This window comes from Vipera ursinii, assembly GCF_947247035.1.
Source record: "Vipera ursinii genome assembly, chromosome: 2".
Classification (NCBI taxonomy): Eukaryota; Metazoa; Chordata; class Lepidosauria; order Squamata; family Viperidae; genus Vipera; species Vipera ursinii.
This window is the reverse complement of record NC_139513.1, coordinates 143268107-143290340: the sequence shown is the minus strand read 5'-3', so window position 1 is coordinate 143290340 and position 22234 is coordinate 143268107. Positions and strand designations below refer to the sequence as shown.

The 22234-nt window shown below is 38.7% G+C and overlaps 1 protein-coding gene across 1 annotated transcript in view; it reads right to left on the bottom strand.

Annotated features, from left to right (window-relative positions):
- ANKFN1 (ankyrin repeat and fibronectin type III domain containing 1) overlaps positions 1–22234 on the bottom strand; it is a gene marked incomplete at its 3' end in the record, with an annotated part of 133031 nt that overhangs the window by 56511 nt on the left and 54286 nt on the right. Inside the window, exon 7 of the mRNA XM_083353610.1 lies at positions 18141–18248. Within this exon, the coding sequence (XP_083209736.1) occupies positions 18141–18248 (108 nt within the window). The remainder of the gene's footprint in view (positions 1–18140; positions 18249–22234) is intronic.

Sequence of the window (22234 nt, the reverse complement as noted above, 5' to 3'; positions counted from 1 at the left end):
AAGAGAAAGTAAAGGAAATTGGAGCAGCTCTGAAGCACAGGATGTATTTTTATTGAGGTGATAGTGGCAATTATAAAGCTATACATTTATGTACAGGTAGTCCACGACTTATGACCACAATTGAGCGCAAAATTTCTGTTGCTAAGCAAGATTTTTGTTAAGTGAATATTGCCCATTTTATGACCTTGCTTGCCACAATTGTTAAATGAATCACTGCAGTTGTTAATTTGTGACATGATTGTTAAATAAATCTGGCTTCCCTACTAACTTAATAATAATAATAACATTGGAAGGGACCTTGGAGGTCATCTAGTCCAATTCCCTGCTCAGGCAGGAAACCCTATACCATTTCAGACAAATGGCTGTCCAGTCTCTTCTTAAAAACTTCCAGTGTTGGAGCATTCATCACTTCTGGAGGCAGGCTGTTCCCCTGGTTAGTTGTTCTAACTGTCAGGAAGTTTCTCCTTAGTTCTAGGTTGCTTCTCTCCTTGATCAGTTTCCATCCGTTGCTTCTTGTCCTGCCTTCAGGTGCTTTGGAGAATAGCTTGACTCCCTCTTCTTTGTGGCAGCCCCGGAGATATTGGAACGCTGCTATCCTGTCACCCCTCGTCCTTCTCTTCATTAAACTAGACATACCCAATTCCAGCAACCATTCCTTATATGTTTTAGCCTCCAGTCCCCTAATCATCTTTGTTACTCTTCTCTGTACCTTTTCTAGAGGCTCAATATCTTTTTTACATCGTAATGACCAAAACTGGATGCAGTATTCCAAGTGTGGCCTTACCAAGGCATTGTAAAGTGGTATTCATGTGATCTTGATTCTATCCCTCTATTAATGCAGCCTAGCACTGTGTTGGCTTTTTTGGCAGCTTCAGCAGACTGCTGGCTCATATTTAAAAGATTGTCTACTAGGACTCCGAGATCCTTCTCACAGTTACTACTACTGAGCGAGGCACCACCTATATACTATACCTGTGGATTTGGTTTTTCTTGCCTAAATGTAGAACCTTACTTTTTTCACCATTGAATTTCATTTTGTTAGATAGCACCCAATGTTCAAGTCTGTCAAGATCATTAAGCCTATCTTCTGGAGTGTTGGCTATTCCTGCCAGCTTGGTGTCTACTGAAAATTTCATGAGTTCCCCATCTATCCCCTCATTCAAATCATTGATGAAGATGTTGAAGAGCACTGGGCCTAAATTAGAGCCTTGGGGTATCCCACTACACACTTCCCTCCATGTAGATGCAGTTCCATTGAGGACCACACGCTGAGTACTGCCTGTCAGCCAGCTGCAAATCCATCTGGTGGTGATGCTGCCTAAAGCACATTTTTCTTTCTTATCAAGTAGTAGGTTGTAGTCTGCTTTTATCAAATGCCTTACTGAAATCCAAGTAAATTATATCCACAGCATTCCTCTGGTCCACGAATTTTGTCACTTGGTCAAAGAATGCAATAAGGTTTGTCTGGCATGACTTTGCTTGTCAGAAGTTCACCAAAGGGAATGCATGACCTTGGGACAGTGCAACCATCATAAATATATATATGAGTCAGTTACCAAGCATCCGAATTTTGATCACATAACCAGGGGGATGCTGCAATGTTCATTAAGTGTGAAAATGAATTCTCAATTTTTTCAGTGCTGTTGTCATTTTGAATGGTCACTAAATGAATTATTGTAAGTCAAGGACTAGCTCTATATTACTAATGTTCCTTTATTCTAAAGTATAGCCCTTATAGTAAGAAAAAGAAGGAAACTGACAGCAAGCAGAAAGGGTAATCCAGAAAGAGAACAATTTTTCCCAACAGAGCTTTGCAGGGAGATTTTGGTTGAAGAAAATAATGGGAGTAAATCCCACCATAATTTATGTTTCTAAACAACATGCAGGTATACTACAGCCTTAATAAAAGTGGAAGTCGCTGTTGCTTAACTCTTATCAAGTAGAAATAGAAATATAAAGATATTCAGGCCATAGTTTAGGATTCCCAGAAAACACGTTTTGTAAAAATTTTGCCTATTGAAAAGCAGTCTGAAATATGGTGCAATATCTACATTTATGGCTGACTGGAAATCCTATAGACTTTTTGCAAGAAGCAGAAAAAATGCATGCAGGATTTGTGGGTTTTGATGATTAGAAAAAAAAGGAATAATAGAAAAAAGGGAGTGTTTTTTGTAACTCTAGAATAAGACAATTTTTTAATCATATTTGCTGCAAAATAAAATGGAAGCTTTTTTCTTTGTATTCCTTTTTACCTCTCTGTGTTTTAAGTTTTTTTTTCAATTCTTTCTCTTTTTCTTTGTTTTCTTTGTTCTGTATTAGTTTGTGCTGATGTTATATTCCCTTTCAAATTTTTAATAATTTAAATAATAATTTAAATAATTTAAATTTTAATAACATTTTATAAAAAATATGCAATGTGGTGCAGGACTTATGGAAGATACATGGATAGACTTTGGCAGATCAGAGCAATTTTTCCTTTAAAGTTGTTCATGCCAAGTTCCAAAACAATGGGAATTTTCAGAGTCTCATTCTAGCAGAAATCACTCATGATTAACCAAAGTTTAAAAAACTAGAATCCTCTGTAGCCCTGCAGTTCTTGCTCGTTCCCACTCTCTCCTTTGTTAAGAAAAAAATAACTAGAGACAGTAAGACATTTTTTAAAAAATTACTCCAACAGCTGTTCTGACTGACAAAATAACATCTGCACAAATATTCTGAGTAAATTTGAGATGGTTGTTAGACATACTCTCATCACTCCTATGAGGATATAGAAATCTACCATACTGCTACCTTTTCTATATTCTTAAAAGAGGAACTATCTCCTAAACTTGTCATACTAAAAAAAAAAGTGGTTTGGCCGCATAGTGTTAACTGCATTTGAACATATTTATTCATATGTGTAAGCTTTGGCATATATTTAAGCAGATAAATTAATTTACGTTGTGATCTGTAATTGATGGCAGTGAAATACCATCAACACCTTTATCGCATACAATGAAAAAAGAAGAGATATAGGATGCCTTAGTCAGATGTTAGGAAAGACTTGGGGAATGAGGAACACATCAGTTTCATATGCAGCCTGAATCTTAAATTGAATTGGGCTAATTTGGACAGATTCAGGAAAATGTTCAGATTCATGCAGAATCTTTGCCTATTAAAGCTGTGCAGCATGTTGATTTTGAAGGGGGAAAAATTGGTATTTCCGAGCATACAGGCATGTTCATGTACCGGAAATTGCTCTCAGCACTCTTTCAAGCAGCTGTGTCTTCTTCTGAACTGATTCCAGAAAAAAGTGTTTGGGCTTTGGATGACCAAATGTGGACCTCTGGCAATGTGAAGTCAGGTGAGGTTTTTGCTGCAAGTTTTTAAATGAAAAGCTAAGCCAAATAAATACCTGTTTTCTTCAGATATATAGTGTACACTTTAAACAAACAAACAAACAAATAAATCCCCCTAGCAAAATGAACCCAGGTAGATTAGGGCAGCTTGAATTTTAAAAACTGGATCACTGGGAAGGATTGTGGTTTACCTATGAGTAACATCAGCAATATCATTAAATGGTTTTTCAAGATTTTGGTTACAAAATGATCCGAAAACTGTTTATACAAATTTTTCCTATTCATAAAATATAGCTAGAAAGAACAACTTCTACAAGAACTAGGAAATTCAGGTATATCGGAAGAGCTCAATTACCCCAGCACCAATATGATGTAATATTTTTCACAGTGATACATTAACGGTCCTTTGAGTCTAGTCATCTCTGAAGATAATACAACATCTTTGAAGATAATACCATACTATCCCTTACTTTCATCTCTAGGATCAATAAAGTCCCCTTTAAAATTTGCAGAAGTAGAGTTATTTCAAACCTTTTCTTATCTTTTCATACAGAGGACTTGTAAAAAGATGATTAGGGGGCTGGAGGCTAAAACATATAGGGAACGGTTGCTGGAATTGGGTATGTGTAGTTTAACGAAGAGAAGGGTGAGGGGTGACATGATGGCAGCGTTCCAATATCTCAGGGGCTGCCACAAAGAAGAGGGAGTCAAGCTATTCTCTAAAGCACCTGAAAGCAGTACAAGAAGCAATGGATGGAAACTAGTCAAGGAGAGAAGCAACCTAGAACTAAGGAGAAACTTCCTGACAGTTAGAACAATTAACCAGTGGAACAACCTGCCTCCAGAAGTGGTGAATGCTCCAACACTGGAGGTTTTTAAGAAGAGACTGGACAGCCATTTGCCTGAAATGGTATAAGGTTTCCTGCCTGAGCAGGGGGTTGGACTAGATGACCTCAAAGGTCCCTTCCAACTTATTATTATTATTATTATTATTATTATTAATAATAATAATAATAATAATAATAATAATAATAATAAAAAGCAATTCAATCACCCTGCATTTCTGTCATTTTCACAAAACTATCTTATTCAATCATCTTTCCCCAAGATTTCAAGCATGAATTTGGGTCCCTGGCTTCCTACGTTCACCCTAGTCAATTAGGCTGAGTTCATTTCTTGAATACACTCCATTACTTTCTGACTGAAAAGCAAACGGTTATCCTACAGAGTAAAAGGAAATGCTTATTCTTGGGGACACAATTGGAATGAGAACTATCTGGCTCCCTACTCCTCTTCTGACTCTGGGCAACAGAGGAAGACGCTGCGGAAGAAGATTCTATAAAATCCTGGATCTGGAATATATAAAGATCTAAAGAATGCACGAGGAGCCACTCATCAGAAGTGTTTGCTCAAAATCTGAACACTCAAAATACATATTATTTTGCAGAAAGAGTTTAGAATAAAAATTGCTATCCTGGCAGGTTTCTTCAAGCTTATTCTTACCTGGGAGACAAGCAGTGGTGGGATTCAGGTGGTTCGCACCATGTCGGCAGAACCGGTAGCTAATTTTTTTGTTGCCCAGGGCCAGAATGGACTTCCAGAAATGGCATCCATACAGAGAACCGATTGTTCACATATCTAAATTCCACCACTGGAGACAAGTGATAGTTCAGCCTATTAACTTCAGAACACTGAGGAAAGACTTATGAGGAAAATTCCAATCAGGAAGCGCCTTCCTTGGACTTCCAAGGGTGCTATGGTGAATTGAAGACAGCTCTGTGAAAGCAGAGCTAAAGGCTTGGGCAAAGAGCAAGAAACCGAGTTCCTGGGAACCTCTCCAGGTAAGGAGAAAATGGGAGATCGCTCACATGTTCTCTGGACAGTTGATCCTCAAGAGGAAACTGCAAGACAGGGGTTTTCCATGGGCTTTAGCATGGGGAGGTAACAGGTTCAGTCATTTTGCTTGCAACCAAGGAGGAGACTTTTAACGGAGGCTAAGTTTGCAAAAGTCACTTCTTAATCTTTTTTTTTCAGAAATTGCGTATTAACCATTTCTAAGATCTTTGAACTGCCAAGTCTGAAAATGCTGGGTGAGTTTCCCTCAATCCTGAATGGGGGGAAAAAATTAATCATAAGTTTAAAAAAGTTAAAGAGTCTGAAATAAAGAACAAAGAAGCTAAATAAGATTTTAATAGATTCTGTTTTGGCGTTCATAAAAACAAAACAAAAATAAGAAATGTTATATTTCAAAAACTGGACACTAGAGGGGACTCAAGTTTTTAAGTAAAGATTTACAGATCTGCAAAGTGTTGTAAAACATTGTAAGAATGAAAATACAGAATGAGACTTTTGAAGAATGGAATCAGAGAATAGTAGCCACAGTATCTCTGAATAGACTATGTCCAGAAGAAGTTATTAAAGAAATGTCACATGTAGAAAAAAATTAGCTGACGATATAGACATGGCATCAAAAGTGGATTTGCAGCTGAAGACCAAGAAGAACAAGTTAGAAAAGAATGTTTTATGAATCTATGAAAGAAACTGGCTGTGGCCTTAAACTTTAGAAAGGAAATACAAATGGCAAACCAAGAAAGTGACACTGATAATTTTTTCCTATTGGATACAAAAGAGCTGTTAAAGAACTTTGCGTGATGGGATAAAGAAAAATGAAGAGAAATCCAATCGTACAACAGTATTTGAATGAACTAAAAATTGCAACTGTTAGAAGTAAAGGAATATACAATTGCTTTATTTGATCAAGGTAAAAACAAGATAAATTCTTACCTCCGGCAATCATTTAGAGACTTGCTATCTTCACCAAGACTGAGAAGATGATGCTTTATGGATTTATTTATACACAAGAGATGGGATATGAGATGAAGAGGTAAATGTTTGTAACATTGGAGGGGGTGAAGTGTCCCTAAATTTCTTTAAACCTCTTGTGATGTAGGTTGGAAGTAATTTCTTTCTATATTTCTTTTCTCTTTATTGTATCTCTACTTCTCTGTTTCTTCTCTTTTTTTCTTGCACTTTTTCTCCTACTTTTTATTCTTTTCTTTAAGTTTGTTTTGTATTTAGATTTTACTAATACAATAAAAATTCATATAAACAGTATATATAAAAACAGTATATTTAAAAAAAACTGCAATGCAATTATATCCATTTTTATTCTATCGATATAATTGCAGAGTGGATCTTTTTGCTGCAACACAGAGAGCATTTACCAAGGGGAATTACGCCACTTGGTTAATCAAATGATTTGGCTTCACTCCATGAAGATCTTAATGGCCAGTACTAAAGCACCAAAACACTAGCACTGTCACAGCTCTTCCCACTTTGATGATAGGCTTTGTTTTTATAATCTTGAATAAACAGGGGCCAGAAATACTCGAGTGGAATTAAAAAATAATTTGAGATCCACAGTGAGAAACATTGAAAAGCCTGCCATTTAATTAGCTAATAAATTACATAGTGTGATGCTAATGGTATGACAGCAAACCTGTATCCAAAAAGAAGCAGCATCAATAAATGATAAGGCGAGTAAGCTATAAAGCCGTAAAACGAAAAACTTTCTGCAAATACTTAACATAAGAAAATAAAAAGAGAGCCCTGCTAGATCAAACAAAATGATTCTAAATTCTCAAATTTCATTAGATTTCAGTGATCACCCAGTGATCACCACCCAATAAGCTTGTGTGAGATTTTGTTTCACACAATGAAAAGTGAGATTTCACTGAGAATACTACAATCCTATTAATGTCAATCAATTTTTAATTAAGTGTAGGAGTTTTGTGGACATTCTGTAACTTCTGGGTAACCTGTTACTGACTGTTAATCCGTGCAAAGCCTACCAATAAAACATGAGTTCAACAGCATGTTTGGGCACATGAAACTTTGTACAGCTATGAGATCTTTCCCCACGTCACCCGTCATGTTGGAGGAAATAGGTTTCCTCCAACATGACGGGTGATGGGTGAGCAAAGAAATGTATACCTCTCATGAGACTGCCTGGTACATTGGAGGATGACTCAGTGCTTTCACTCAAAGGCTGGCAATGAGATGAAAGCAATGCTATAAGGACATGGCAGAAGAAAGATGTTGCCAAGACATGTTTATACAATATTGTGATTAGGTATAAATGCGAAAGGGCTAATTGAGAAGCATAGTCTTTCTGATATTGATGATTATGTACAGTCATCCAATAGTATTATCTTAAACGGTTGTCCTCCAAGAGTAAAGAATGATGATGAGGTAACAGCCAGAGTTTAAATTTTTATGGAAAGACACAAGGCATAAATCTGTTCTATACTGAGTGGTTAAAAGGTTTGGCAAGTGACCTTAAAACAAATTTTCATTATGTCACTAAATAAAAGTAAATATAACTGACATGGTGAATGAGGAGAGCAGAAATTATGAAGGATAAAGAGGAAATTATTATTTGCCTGCACTGTGGATTTGATGTATCTTTCATTGGTACCAAATCTACAGAAGATGGATCAAACATAATTGCAGCAGACCTACAAAAGTAGATGGCAGGCGTGTAACTATATTAGTGTTTAGGCAAAAAGGCAAAAAAGAATGACATTGGCATAGGCATATGCTACAGGCCACCCAACCAAGCAGAAGAAATAGATAAACTTTTGGCTAATCAATTAACAAAAGTATGTAGGAAAGACACCACACTAGTAATGGGAGACTTTAACTACGCTAATATCAACTGGAGACAAACACTGCAGCAAGTGGGAGATTGAACAGATTCTTAACCAGTCTAGCTGACAACTTTGTCATCTAAAAAGTAGAGGAGGGAACTAGAAGAAAAGCTATGCTGGACTTAATTCTTACCAATAAAGAAGAAGTGATAGAGGGAGTTGAAATTGCGGAACTTTGAGTGAGAGTGACCACGTCATATTGGAATTGAATATAAAGCAAACACAAGCAATAGAACATAATTCAACCAGTGTCTTTAACTTTAAAAGAAGTGATTTTAGCAAACTCAGAGAGAGGCTAGGCAAGATTCCATGGATGAAAATCCTAAACAGGAAAACAACTCAAGCATGGGAAACTCTGAAAAATATTATCATAAAAGCCCAGTCCAGCACAATACCACTGAAAAAGAAAAGAAAAAACATGAGTGCCCTTATTTAGAAATCCTGGTCCAGTGTGGGGCCATCTGAAGACATTCCTAAGTATTCTTGCTTCATTGTATTATTTGAAAAATGCAAATCACAACCAATAATTTTTCTGTTAATATGCAATTCATTTCTTTACTATTTAAAAAAAAACATTTTTAAAGATCCATAAAAATTAAAAAATCCAGTTTGGTATAGTGGTTAATGCACCAGCCTAGAAACTGAGAGACAACAATGCATTGTCTATGTATCTTTAAAGCAGCCAGTTTGTGTAGTGATTGATGCCAGAAACCAGAAGACCATAAATTCTAGTTTCACCTTAGGTATGAAGCCAGCTGGATGATCTTCGATCCATCAGTTTCTCTCAGCCTGAAGAAGCAGGCAATAGCAAACCATTTCTGAAATCTTGCCAAGAAAACTGCAGGGACTTATTTAGGCAGTTGCCAGGAGGCAACACTGACTCAAAACCACAAAAACTAACAAATAAGTAAATAAATACTTTTTAAAAGTTATAGGTAAATATAGATACATTAATGAAGGTTTTCATAACTGAAAACAAGTAGATATCTTGCACTTAGATCAATTTAAAGCAACCCAGGTATTTCTCTTGTTCTTATCCTGGAAAGATAAGAACATTCAGTTGGAAAGACACTAAGTGACATTATATTGTTAGATATGTGTATAGCATAATCAACATACAAAATGGAGGTTTCCAGAAAAATTGTTAATTGTTTTACTCTTAAGTATAGAAGATAATGGGTGATTTGGTAACTTATAGTCAAGAGCAAAAATCTCAAACTTTTAGCGACTTCTAAGCAAACAGAGAAGAGATTCAAAGTTACTTTCAAATCTATAAGAGAACTTGACCGCCATGGAAACTGCCTCTCGGCATTTCTTGAATTGCTCAGTTAGGTATAGCATCAGAACATTTATATCCAGAGGGCCACATTTTAAGGTAAACATCACAGCAAGGCATTTAAAGAGTGAACTTTATAGTTCAAAGTGCAAACAAGATGGATGGTCCAGGTATTGGGAAGATGCAACTGGTATTCTGCGAACTTGGTAGCAAATCTGGGACGGATTATGAAATTAACTGTCAACATAATTGAAGAATAAAAGTATATTGGGAGTAAAATTGCTCATGTCTTCTACTTTCAGGTTCACTGAAGTTCCCAGCTTTTCTGAACTGGCAGAGAAGTGAGAAATTTTTGCGCAATCAAAAATCTGCATTCCCACATGAGAAAGGCTTGCATGCTGCCCATGGAGCAAGGTCAAAAATTCAGAACAAGCAAGTCCAAAGAAAGAACTGAGTGGCAATGCCTCTTTCTTTCTTTCTTTCTTTCTTTCTTTCTTTCTTTCTTTCTTTCTTTCTTTCTTTCTTTCTTTCTTTCTTTCTTTCTTTCTGAGTTTTCATCCAGTCATTCTCTCTGGCACATACAGCCATGCACATTCATTCCCACACAACCTGTCTCCAAAAAGCAGCCGGGAAGAAACCATTCTGACAGATCCCCTTCGCTGGAAAAGTTAAAGCATATACAGCAATACCAGCTTGTTTTCCTTCTGCCATTAGTATGACAGAAAGAGTGAACCTAGTTGCAGTGGAGGTGTGGGGAACAGCAAACTTCCTCCCAGAATCCCACTGTAAAATATTGTCCCCATATAACAATAGCTGTAAGAGATCATAAGGTTTCCTCTAATATCCAGTGGAGAAGCAGAAAAAAATGGGCTGTTTTGGCGAGCTACCTGCAGGTTAGGGGTTGCTCAGCTTAAGTCCTCTACTGTGGATAATGAGTGAATGGGAATGAATGAGTTAGATTTAAAGGCTACTGAGAACCAAATCTTCTTCTATGTTTGAACAGAGCACTCCACTTAACAATGGATTCTCTTCCAATATACAGTGGTACCTTGATACTCATTGTTAATGTGCAATGAGTAAGTAAAATGATGAGTACCAAACAAATTTTTCCCATAAGGAATAATATAGTGAGTCACAAGGCAGCCGACACGGACAAGTTCCAGCTTGTGTGTTGATTACTGGGATAACATTTTCATATCAAAATGTGTTGAGTACTAAATTCAACACGTTTCAAAGCACTTGAGTACCAAGGTACAACATGTAACAAACTTAGTGATGTTCTACACAATATAATCCCATAATACACTAAGCAACTGCTTGGCACTGGCATTGTTATTGGTAAATCAGCTTTCAACAGCACAATTAAAAATGATGATGCATATTGAACAGGGACTGGGGCTATTTTTGCAGGGAAGATCAAGAGAATAGACCAATTTGTGCCAATTCAATGTACTTCTTGCTTTGAAGGAGGCTGCTGTCCAAAGAGTTGTTGGAGTCACGTGTCATATTAAGTTTAAGAAACTACCATAGAAACTATTTAATTACTGTAAATTATTAAATTTATAATACATTATTAATATTGTTGTTACTGTCATTACATTGAGAATATTTGCCCTTTTCCGAATAAATAAGAAGAGCTGGTACTATTCCAATGTTTTTATGGACTGGCTTTGTCATGTGGATCCATTTAACTATAAACAAATATTTGAAATTAATCATAAAAGGAGAAGAAGAGATTTTTTAAAAAAAAATCCAAGGTTTTAGATCCCCCAAAATGCCAAGCAACCTGCAGTAGCTGAAACCACATTTATATTAGTTCCGAAGACAAATGGATGACTTTATTGCTTGCAATCATCAATCGGTTGATTTCTGTGTGTATATGTGTCATATTAAACTTAGGGGGGGGGAAAGACCATATCTAAGGCTACTAATATACAAAGAGCGAGTTCTGAAGGAATAGCTGAACTACAGGTAGTCCTCGACTTACAACAGTTCATTTAGTGACTGTTAGAATAGCACTGAAAAATGTGACATGACCATTATCTCATACTTATCATCATTGCAGCATCCCCACAGTCATTTGAATAAAATTCACACACTTGGCAACTGACTCATATTTATGACGGGTGCAGTGTCCCAGGGTCATGTTATCACCTACTGTGACCTTCTGACAAGCAAAGTCTTGGTGGAGCAGTGGGCTAATGCCTCCTTAAGTAACACCAGCTGCCTGCAATTAGTGCAGGTTCGAGTCCCACCAGGCTCAAGGTTGACTCAGCCTTCCATCCTTCCGAGGTAGGTAAAATGAGGACCCAGATTGTTGGGGGCAATAAGCTGACTTTGTAATAATGCCACTTGGGGGTGTGTGTGAAAGCCCTAACAAGCAGGCATATACATAGAATGAAGGCTACTGCTAAGCTTGTAAGCCGCCCTGAGTCTTCGGAGAAGGGCGGGATATAAATGGAATTAAAATAAAATAAATAAAAGTCAATGGTGGAAGTCAGATCACTTAATAACCAGGTTAGTAATTTAATAATTGCAGTGATTCACCTAGCAACTGGTGGCAGGAAAGGTCATAAAATGGGATAAATAACTCACTTAACAAATCTCTCACTTAGCAACAGAAATTTTGGGCTCAATTGTGGTTGTGAGTTGAGGACCACCTGTGTTTACAAGCACTTCTGAAAATGCTGATGTCCCCATATAGTTTTTTCTCCCAGATTAGTTTTTTAAATCAATATCTCATTAGGTCATCTTTATATAGTTATGTTCTTTTGACCTTCTGACTGTATCTAGAAATTATAGGTTGGCAAAGAGGCGTCTTTATTTGTGATTTCTGGTTCCTCATTGTCTCTAGTGTACGTAAAAGCTACAGTTCTTATATACAGCACTTTTTTTCCTCCAGAGGACAAACAATGCTTTTAAACCTATAGTGAAAGGTCTACCATCACCAATTGTAGAACTATATAAGAAAAAAAATAATTTCTTTTCCACCTCTATCTGTCCATCCGTTCACCTCCCCATATATTTATGTATTTTAAATACATTTAAATTTTATTTACTAAATTTTACTAAAATTAAATAAGCCTGCTCATAAGAACCGACAAAGAACTATATACAGTTTGTATCTAAGTTGTCTGAAGGCAGGAGATGAAAGGCCGTTTGCTGAAGAAAAGTGACTGGAGAGAGAGGTGTTTAAGCCTTCTGTCAGCAACCAGTTCTCTCTTGCAAATATGCTGAGGTTATTTTAAAACTTTTTTCCCCTATGGCTTCGTCTGGAGGCTACTATAGAGGAAGAAAATTGGAAGCTCTTCTGTTTGACAAATTTCTCCTACATATCTTCTCCAGCTACAAATCTATATTATTAGAGCAGAGGGTGTATCTCTGAATCCTATATGAAATCTCTCTCTCTCTCTCTCTCTCTCTCTCTCTCTCTCTCTCTCTCTCTCTCGCACACACACACACACACACACAAAATTGGAGGAGCAGCCAGCACTATTAAAAATTAGCCTGGATGGCTCCTTTGGGAGGGGCTGGTAGGGCTTCTGTCTTTGGTCATCCCACAGATATTAAGGTACATAGGGAGCCCCATTCTCTGCTTGTGAAGAAGCTGGTGTAGGATGTCCATTTCTGTCTGGAACACTTATTCTATTCTGGGAAGGAAAAAGTTAAGTGGCTTTTACAAAAGTAGTTTGCCGTACACTACAAGATCTTTAAAGCTTCCTTAGGTGATTCATGCATTGCCCTTTTCAAGTGGCATCCCGGGTTACAAAACCTCTGCTCCTGGACATAAAAACTGCACATAGCAGATCTCAGGTTTAAAATGGGACCAGGACTGCCATCTTTAAGCAATATGATTGCTTAACAATGGCATATATGCAATGACATATCACTGCATCCCTTAATGATGACAATTCCCGCAGTCCTGGTTGACATTGTTAACCCCAGGATGCATGGGTTATTAATTGGGAAGTGGTAGGAGTCCTAAGGTAAGAGTGTGGAGTTGTCAGGGAAGTTCTGCAGGGGCTGGGAAAAGCTGGACAAGGCTGGCACAGGCTAAGCATGAGTGGAGTGAGGCTGTGGGAGGGCTGGTGCAAAGGGTGTGTGAGCACAGGAAGGCCAGGTTTGTGTGGATGGTGTGGTACAAGTGTAGGAAGGACAGGAGATGAACGGTGTGGCACAGTGCAAGTACAGGAAGGCTGAAGAGACACACCAAAGCAACTTGAAAACTTCCCTGCTGGCTTCCCCAATGACTTCGTGGGAAACCAGCAGGGAAGGTTATAAATGATGTCATGGGAGGATGCTGCAACCATGCAGTTGTAAGTGCGAGTCTGTTGCCAAGCACCTGAATTGTGAAAACGTGACCATGGGAGCGTTGTAACATCCAGATCTTTGAGGTCTGGTTGTAAGTACCATTCATTCAGTGCTGTCGCAACTTTGAATGATCAATGAACAGTTGGCTGGTAAACAAGAACCATTATGTTGGGTATTACACCCTCAAGAATTGTTGCTGTTAGTTTAATATGTGTGTATGCTTGTTTGTGTGTGTGTTGTGTGTGAGAAATATCACTTTTTCAAGATGTTATATTTTGTTCCAAAAGTCAAGCTCTGTCTCTATATAATCCCACATATATCTACCTGTAAGAGCTACAGGTAATCCTCAGCTTAAGCCTGGAATTACACTTGTAAATTGAGGCACCCACAAGACCAGAAGGAAATTTCTGGCTTTTTTTATCATTAAGTGCTCTGTGCTCTTCAGTGCTCTTAATTTTATCATTAAGTGCTCTGTGCACTTAAGGGCTATTAATTTTATCATTAAGGGTTCTATTCTGGGCCCAGTGCTCTTCAACATCTTCATCAATGATTTGGATGAGGGGATAGATGGGGAACTCATCAAATTTGCAGATGACACCAAGCTGGCAGGAATAGCCAACACTCCAGAAGACAGGCTTAAGATACAGGAGGATCTGGACAGACTCGAACACTGGCTGCTAACAAAATGAAATTCAATGGTGAAAAAGTAAGGTTCTACATTTAGGCAAGAAAAACCAAATCCACAGGCACAGTATAGGCGGTACCGTGCTCAATAGTAGCAACTGTGAGAGGGATCTCGGAGTCCTAGTGGACAATCACTTAAATATGAGCCAGCAGTGTGCTGCAGCTGCCAAAAAAGCCAACACAGTGCTAGGCTGCATTAACAGAGGGATAGAATCAAGTTCACGTGAAGTATTAATACCACTTTACAACACCTTGGTAAGGCCACACTTGGAATACTGCACCCAGTTTTGGTCACCATGACGTAAAAAAGATGTTGAGACTCTAGAAAAAGTACAGAGAAGAGCAACAAAGATGATTGGGGGACTGGAGGCTAAAACATATAAGGAACAGTTGCTGGAATTGGGTATGTCTAGTTTAATGAAGTGAAGCATGAGGGGTGACATGATAGCAGTGTTCCAATATCTCAGGGGCTGCCACAAGGAAGAGGGAGTCAAGCTATTCTCCAAAGCACCTGAAGGCAGGACAAGAAGCAATAGATAGAAACTAATCAAGGAGAGAAGCAACCTAGAATTAAGGAGAAACTTCCTGACAGTGAGAACAATTTAATCAGGGGAACAGCCTGCCTCCAGAAGTGGTGATTGCTCGAACACTGGAAGTTTTTAAGAAGAGACTGGTCAGCCATTTGTCTGAAATGGTATGGAGTTTCCTGCCTGAGCAGGGGGTTGGACTAGAAGATCTCCAAGGTCCCTTCCAACTTTATTATTATTGTTAAGTGAACAATGTGGCCATTAAGTGAAGGCAGCAGTCATTAAGCAAAACCATTAGTTTAACTGAGTGTTTTTTGCAGAAATCAATCTGGGTCGGTCACCGAGACCAGGGGTTTAGTCTTCTGAGCATTTCGACTCATGCTGAGCCCATCCTCAAGGAACCTCTCTCTTTCACCAGAATATATTTTCTGCCAGAAACTGGCAGAAAATGTTGGAAATCAGCAAAAAAACCCAAAAAACAAAAAAAAAACCACAACCCACACCATGAATCACAGACCACAGAAATCAGTGATAAGCTGTAAAGCTAACCTGCCCCACACATGGTCACGTGCCCGTGGGGGGGACACAACCATGTATGATAGCCCAGCTTTATGATCTAAAGCACCCATTCTATCGCCATCGTAACTTTGAACAGTCATAACATAAATGGTCTTTAAACGAGAACTACCTGTATTGTTCCACTTTCCAAATGCTTTATCCAGACCATTTTCTCCTTGTTATTATTTAATATTTAGTCAATTTGTACTGCGCTTTTCTGCTAAGACAGCAAAAATAAATTTGTTTATTGACGACAGGATGACGATGATAATAACCCACTTATTCAGGCAACGTTGCCAGTCCTTTTCAAAAGGCATGTTCTTCTCGCATAGATGTTACCATAGTTACAAAAATGGGAACATCAGACTTTTGATCTGAAGTCGGAACTGTTGCGTAGCAGCAGACAAAAGAGTCAAGTCTTTCTTCACCCTGTGTCCTTAGCCTCGGAATTTATTTTGTCCTTACGGTGCGTCAATAAACTCCAAGAATTTCGATTCACCTACAGATTATGGTGGTGCAGAGGGACAATTCAGGTTGAGATGGTTCCGTTTCCAATTGGTAACAATCCAAATGAGCTCTAGGAGGCAGCATCTACAAAACTGTTTCATTGATCAGACCATTGATTAGGCAGAGAAAGAGGAGTAGCCTAATTGAACAGAACAGATGGAACAGAAAAGTAGCACAGTGGGAAACAAGATAGTATTTGGAAAGGACTCGAGCAGACCCTTTTCTGATTTCATAGGGGGTGGGTGGGTGAGGAGCACAAGGAGTCTTGCAAAATTCTGCTCCTGTGTCCTATCTTTGCTAAGGTATAATTCAATCCTTCCAATGTTTCTTGATCTGGTCTACCCTGAAGGGCTGACATCATTTTGACAAGCTGCATTGTGCTGATTCTCTAGATGAGGTAGCCCTCAGTTAGCAACTGTGCTATTTAGAGAATACAGAATAACAGAGTTGGATGGGATCTTGGAGGCCTTCTAGTCCAACCCCCTTGCTCAAGGAGAAGACTCTATACCCGTGGTGGCGAACCTATGGCACGCGTGCCACAGGTGGCACGCAGAGCCCTCTCTGTGGGCACGCGCACCGTTGCCCCAGTCCTAAACCTTCAGCTGAGTTTTATAAAACCTTTTCACTTGAGGCCTCCACCGTCATGTGCAAAACAAAAAAAGGTTCAATCAATCAATTTCAACTTCCCACAGGGGAAAAAAAAAAGATCTCGCAAAGTTGGAATTGATTGATTGAACTTTTTAGTCCCATCCAGTCTGCCATTACCACCGCAGCCATGCCCACCCAATGGGCCATGCCCACCCAATGGGCCACGCCCACCCGGCACCCAATGATACGTAAGTTGGCTTTGGGTTGCAGTTTGGGCACTCGGTCTCGAAAAGGTTCACCATCACTGCTCTATACCATTCTGAACAACTGACTGTCCTATCTCCTCTTAAAAACCTCCAAAGCGTCTTCAACTTCTGAAAGCAAGCCGTTCCACTGATCAATTATTCTCACTGTCAGGAATTTTTTCCTTAGTTCTAGGTTGCTCCTCTCTGTGATAACTTTCCATCTGTTACTTCAATGACATATAGCAGCAGTACTGTGTGGTCATGTGGTCAGCTCCAGACTGCTGGAGAAGTGAAGAAACTTTTTTTTTTTGCGAAAGGCCTACTGCTGCTATAAACAGGTTAAACTTTGAAAAGTTTCAACCAATGTGAAAGGCATTCCTTTCCCATCTCATCCATTTTTATAAATGGATATAAATGGGATTAAAATAAAAAATAAAAATAAAAAAAATAAACGTTAGCATAGTCCCTATGTATTCCTTTCCTGAAAATTGTCCTAGCAGCGTAGGTATTTGAGCGACTAGGATTTTTGAGGATAGAAGTCCCATAAAGCATTTGTATCCCACTAATTCCTGTTAGCTTGTGTGTGAAGACCAGTGTCACTCAACCTTGGCAACTCTAAGATGTGTGGATTGAACTCCCAGAATTACCCAGGTAGCCTGCAGAATTCTTGGAGTTGAAGTTCACACATCTTAATTTACATCAGGGTTGAAACACCCTGGTGTAGGATTATGAACCTTGGTGCTTAATAATTCACAAGAACATTCAGCATAAAAGTCATAAACTCATCAGGAGGGCTGAGTGAAATTAAAGTCATGACTTTGGAAGCTCCTTATTGAGAGGAGGAGGCTTGGACTATGCAGCAACAAGGGAAAGCCATTTTATTTGTGATCCAGTTGGGCTGCCTTTTTCTTACAGATGGTAGGAGTTTGGTAAAACCACTGATTTTATTGAATTTGCAGAATACAGCGATTTTCTCATTTGTCCAGGAGATGGCTAAAGCAAAGCATCATTTCCAACATTTTCTCTTACCCCTTCTTGCAAACAAGGAAGCAAGGATTTTGACATTTAAATGCTTTTCATTTATGAGACTGAGAGAGAGAGAGACAGACAGACAGACAGAGAGACAGAGAGAGAGATGCGACGAGGCGGGGCTGGGTGGGTTAGAGAAGGCGGGAGGAGAGTACTTTGGCGAAAGCTTGTTTTCAAATGTTTTCTGTGTTGCCAATTTGCAGAAGCCAGAGCGAGATAGTCTGCTAAAGTAATTCCAGATGGGCCAATATTAATATCTCTCCTTTCCTGATGAGTGGGAAGGTATAACCCAGATAGAAGGCTGCTAAAATTACAGGCGCCGCGGAGGCCTCGCCTGGTGCCCTTCCCGATGGATATTTCACTCTTACCTCGGCAACTGTAGCTCGGTCGAGACGCTCTAACCTGCTGCAGCAAACGTTCCAGGGCTTCAATCTGTCCCCGGTGCTTAGGCTCTCTGCCATCACAGTCTTTCCAGTCTGGTGAACAAAAGAAACAAACGGGATGAAAATCGAGCAAAGTGGGGGAGAGCGGTGGCCCCTGCTCCCCTGTCTGCTGGCTGCTGAGAGAACTAGAGCCCAGGGCCCAGTGCGCCCAATTTTAATGTTTGCCCTTGATCAGAACCTGGGTGTAAAATGCAAATGGCTACCGGCCAGCTTGCTTTACTATCCCTTGCTAAGTTGAAAGAAGTTACCTTCTCTCTCTAAGGGAAGAGGGGTTTTTGGAATTATATTTTGGGGGCATCACTACAGCATGAGCCGAGAATGGGGAAATTGCTCTAACTTTTTTCTACCCAGTCGTGAAGGGAGGGAGTTGTTTTAGATAATCTTCTCTTTCTCTGCCACGGTCAGAAGGCAAAAATGAGCTGCCAAGGATAAAGCCCATCTCATGTACGCTACTTTAAGGTGTTGAACTAGAACTGGAGAGGCTGGGTTCAAATTCACACATTCAGCTGTGGGAGTCTTCAGAGTGACTTTGGACCAACCTCCTTGTCAAGAGGTGAGCAATCCATTGCCTGTGAGTTATACAGCATGCCATCTCATTGGTGGCCTCTGAATCACCCCAAGATCACACTATTGGAATGCAGTGAGAAAATGACCAATTTTAGTAGTGCAATTTCTACTTCGTTTTGACGTTCAAGGGAGATATGAGGAGTGGGAGAAAGAGCAGAAGTCTTTGTAAGGAACAATTCCATTCTCATGCTCTTGCCCTCGTAGCCCAACCCCTGACAGACCCAGTTTTTTCACCCTTCCCTTTTTGATGACATCATTATGATGCTGCTGGGCCTTTTCTGGCCAATCAACAGGTCGGGAGGCCAAGTGGCAGCTCCTAATTTAGAAGAAACTATTTATCCCAGTCTTAGCCAGAATGATTTCTCACGATTGTTTTAAAGATGAATTGGCTGTTAAGGGAATGTTAAGTAGGCTGTATTATGCTCCCGCTGAAAAAGTGACATAGTAATTTAATTAAGAAACATACCAAATATTAGAAAGAACAATCTTTTATAAGACTTGTCGCTCAGGTAATATTTTTGGAGAAATTGGGAAATGACTTATAAATATCACGTTAGAGGATTGCAACCTGTTGTTGAAATTATAACTAGTCCAGTCATCTGGGTTCCCTCAAAATGCTCTTCTTCAGAACAAGGTATGTACAAGCATATACCTTGCTTTATTGCATTTGGTTTTATTTTGCTTTGCAGATATTGCAATTTTTACAAGACCCTCCACTAGCAAAGAGATTACAACTCGCTGCAGGTTCAGATGATAATTAACATTTTTTAGCAATAAAGTATTTTTTAATTAAGGTATGTACATTGTTTTTAGCTATAATGCTATTGCACATTTAATAGGCTACCATATTGTAAACATAACTTTTAAATGGACTGGGAAACAAAAAATTCATGTCAGAAAGGATACTACTACTACTACTACTACTACTACTACTACTACTACTAATAATAATAATAATAATAATAATAATAATAATAATAATAATAATAATAATAATAATAATAAAGTTGGAAAGGACCTTGGAGGTCATCTAGTCCAACCCCCTGCTCAGGCAGGAAACCCTATACCATTTCAGACAAATGGCTGTGATTTATGTTATATGATATTCACTGCAGGGTCACCTTGTAGTGTGATGGGCAGCAAACAAATGTAATAGTAATAATAGATAAGAACAAATAAATAAATTATGGTGATCTGGAATCATACTCACTATATCTCTGAGGTATGCCTGTACTTGACCTCTGAGTGGCCTGTTGAGCATCATATGTCACTCTAGACCAGAATCCCCCAAAGTGGTCAGCATTGACCTCTAAGGCTGATGGGACTACCCAAAGTGTCAATGTTGCTGTTGTTGTTATTCATTATTCACTATTAGTTAAAGTAGTATTAATTGAATTAAATTCATATAATAAATGGGGGATCGATGAACAATCTGAAACTTCATGAAAGGGTCAGTGAGCTGAAAAGTTTGGGGACCTCCGAAGTAGACCAAAAGTAAAACTGATTTCATTAAATCTAAAATGAATTTGACTTAATACATTTACTCCATTCCTTTAATATTTCAGGTCTTTTGCCACACTAAAAAATAAATATTGTTGTCAACTTTTCCAAGGACTTGGAAGGTTGCAAACAGATCCTTGGCCTTAAACTGAACTTCCCTACTTTGGAGATTGGCTCTGTAAATTGACCCAGCCCAACACCAATTCTCCATTGCTAGCATCCATTAAAATGACCAGGGAATTTTGAAATTTGCAGTACTAACAGATCTGGAAAGCAGCTAGTAGGGAAGAATGTATGAGACAATAGATGGTCCAAACTTTAAATGAGGCTTCATCCACAGGTCCAAAATCACATTATTGATTCCTCAGATTAATCTCTTTTTCTCTCCATTACTACATATGAAGCCTCTCTTCAGTTTGCCAGTTCCCAAATACTAAGTACTATAGTAGAGGTCTTGTTAGCTTGATGTGTAAACTCAGTCTGGACTTTTGTATTATTATCCCAGCTACTAACCAGGATGACATAAATTTCAGTTGGGCATTCAATGAAAAATATCTGGCTTCAAATCGCATCTTTGTTGGAAGGATCTGGTAATGAATTTGGCCATTTTGAACACAAAGGCAAGAATCCAAAAACTTGCCTGAATCACATCACCATTTTTTAAATTTATGTATTCAGTTTATATGTCCATCCTTCTCATATACCTGTGAGAGGCGCTGACGGAAAGACGGTGGTTGATCTGTTTGATCAGGGGGAAGCCCTGCAACCTGACAGGAGAAAGGCTAGTTGCACATCAGCGACTAGCTACTTGCAGCCAAAGTCCAAAAGCACTAACTAGAACAACTGTGAACAGTGTGCTTGTGTCTCTTCTATCTTGTAACTGATTTCCTGGAAAAGATTCCCAAGAAGCAAAAAAATCCTCCGAAAGTGAGAAGGGAGGGGATCGCACCCTCACCCTTCAATAGACGGAAGCGGCGATTTAATTTTTATGGAGGACAGGAATATATTGAAATGAAGTTAATAATACTATAGTCTGAATAAATCTGAAAATTATGAAAAGCATTAAGATTTCACATCTGAAAGAGTATTGATGAAATTACAAAAATAATAATTCTTTGTTTTACAAGTTGGAAAATGACTAGCTACTGACATCTAGCGGTGGATTAGAGCATTGAACAACAGCTGCATTGACTCAGAAATTGGCAAGACACCCAGAAATAAAGAACAACTTGTTCCTTTGAACCTCAGTGACTTCTAGCCAAATAGAGAACAGCTGGGAACAGAGGAAAGAAAATATACTGGGCCACTATTACAGATTGAGAACTATATTTGCTTTAAAAACTGCTGACCTTCTGGGATTATAAATACTTACTGACCTGTGATCTCTAAGCTCAAGAATTGTATGCAGAGAAAGAAAAACTTTGATTTTTGGCTAATCTAGGGGGGAATTTACTGGATGGTTAACCATTCTGGACTGCAATTTTGGCTGGCTGATAATTGTAAGACCCCCGAACAGAAGAACTTATAATTCAGTGGTGCTTTGACAATTGGAAATGCATTGGATTATAAAAACCATATATAAAGATAAGAATTATATAAGATTTGGTTGTTTGGACTTTAAGATTGGCTGGTTTAACAAGGCTAATCATAGAGACTATGGTGCTGGTGAAAGACTATCTGGAGGGGGAGATAAAATGGATGTAGCATACCTATCTAAAAGTGGCAGGAAGCCACACCTAATATCTCCTTCTGAAGGCCCCAGCCTTGAATATCAGAGATCTGCAGGAGCAATACTCCAAGACAAGGCAAATATTTTCCAGGAGGAAATGTATGCAATTTTGTGACAGATTCAAATGACAATGGTGTCAAATCATGATGAGAATAAAAACAACTTTGATGACATAAATGAGCACATCTTTAACCTAAACTTACAATTAAATAACTCTCAGAAA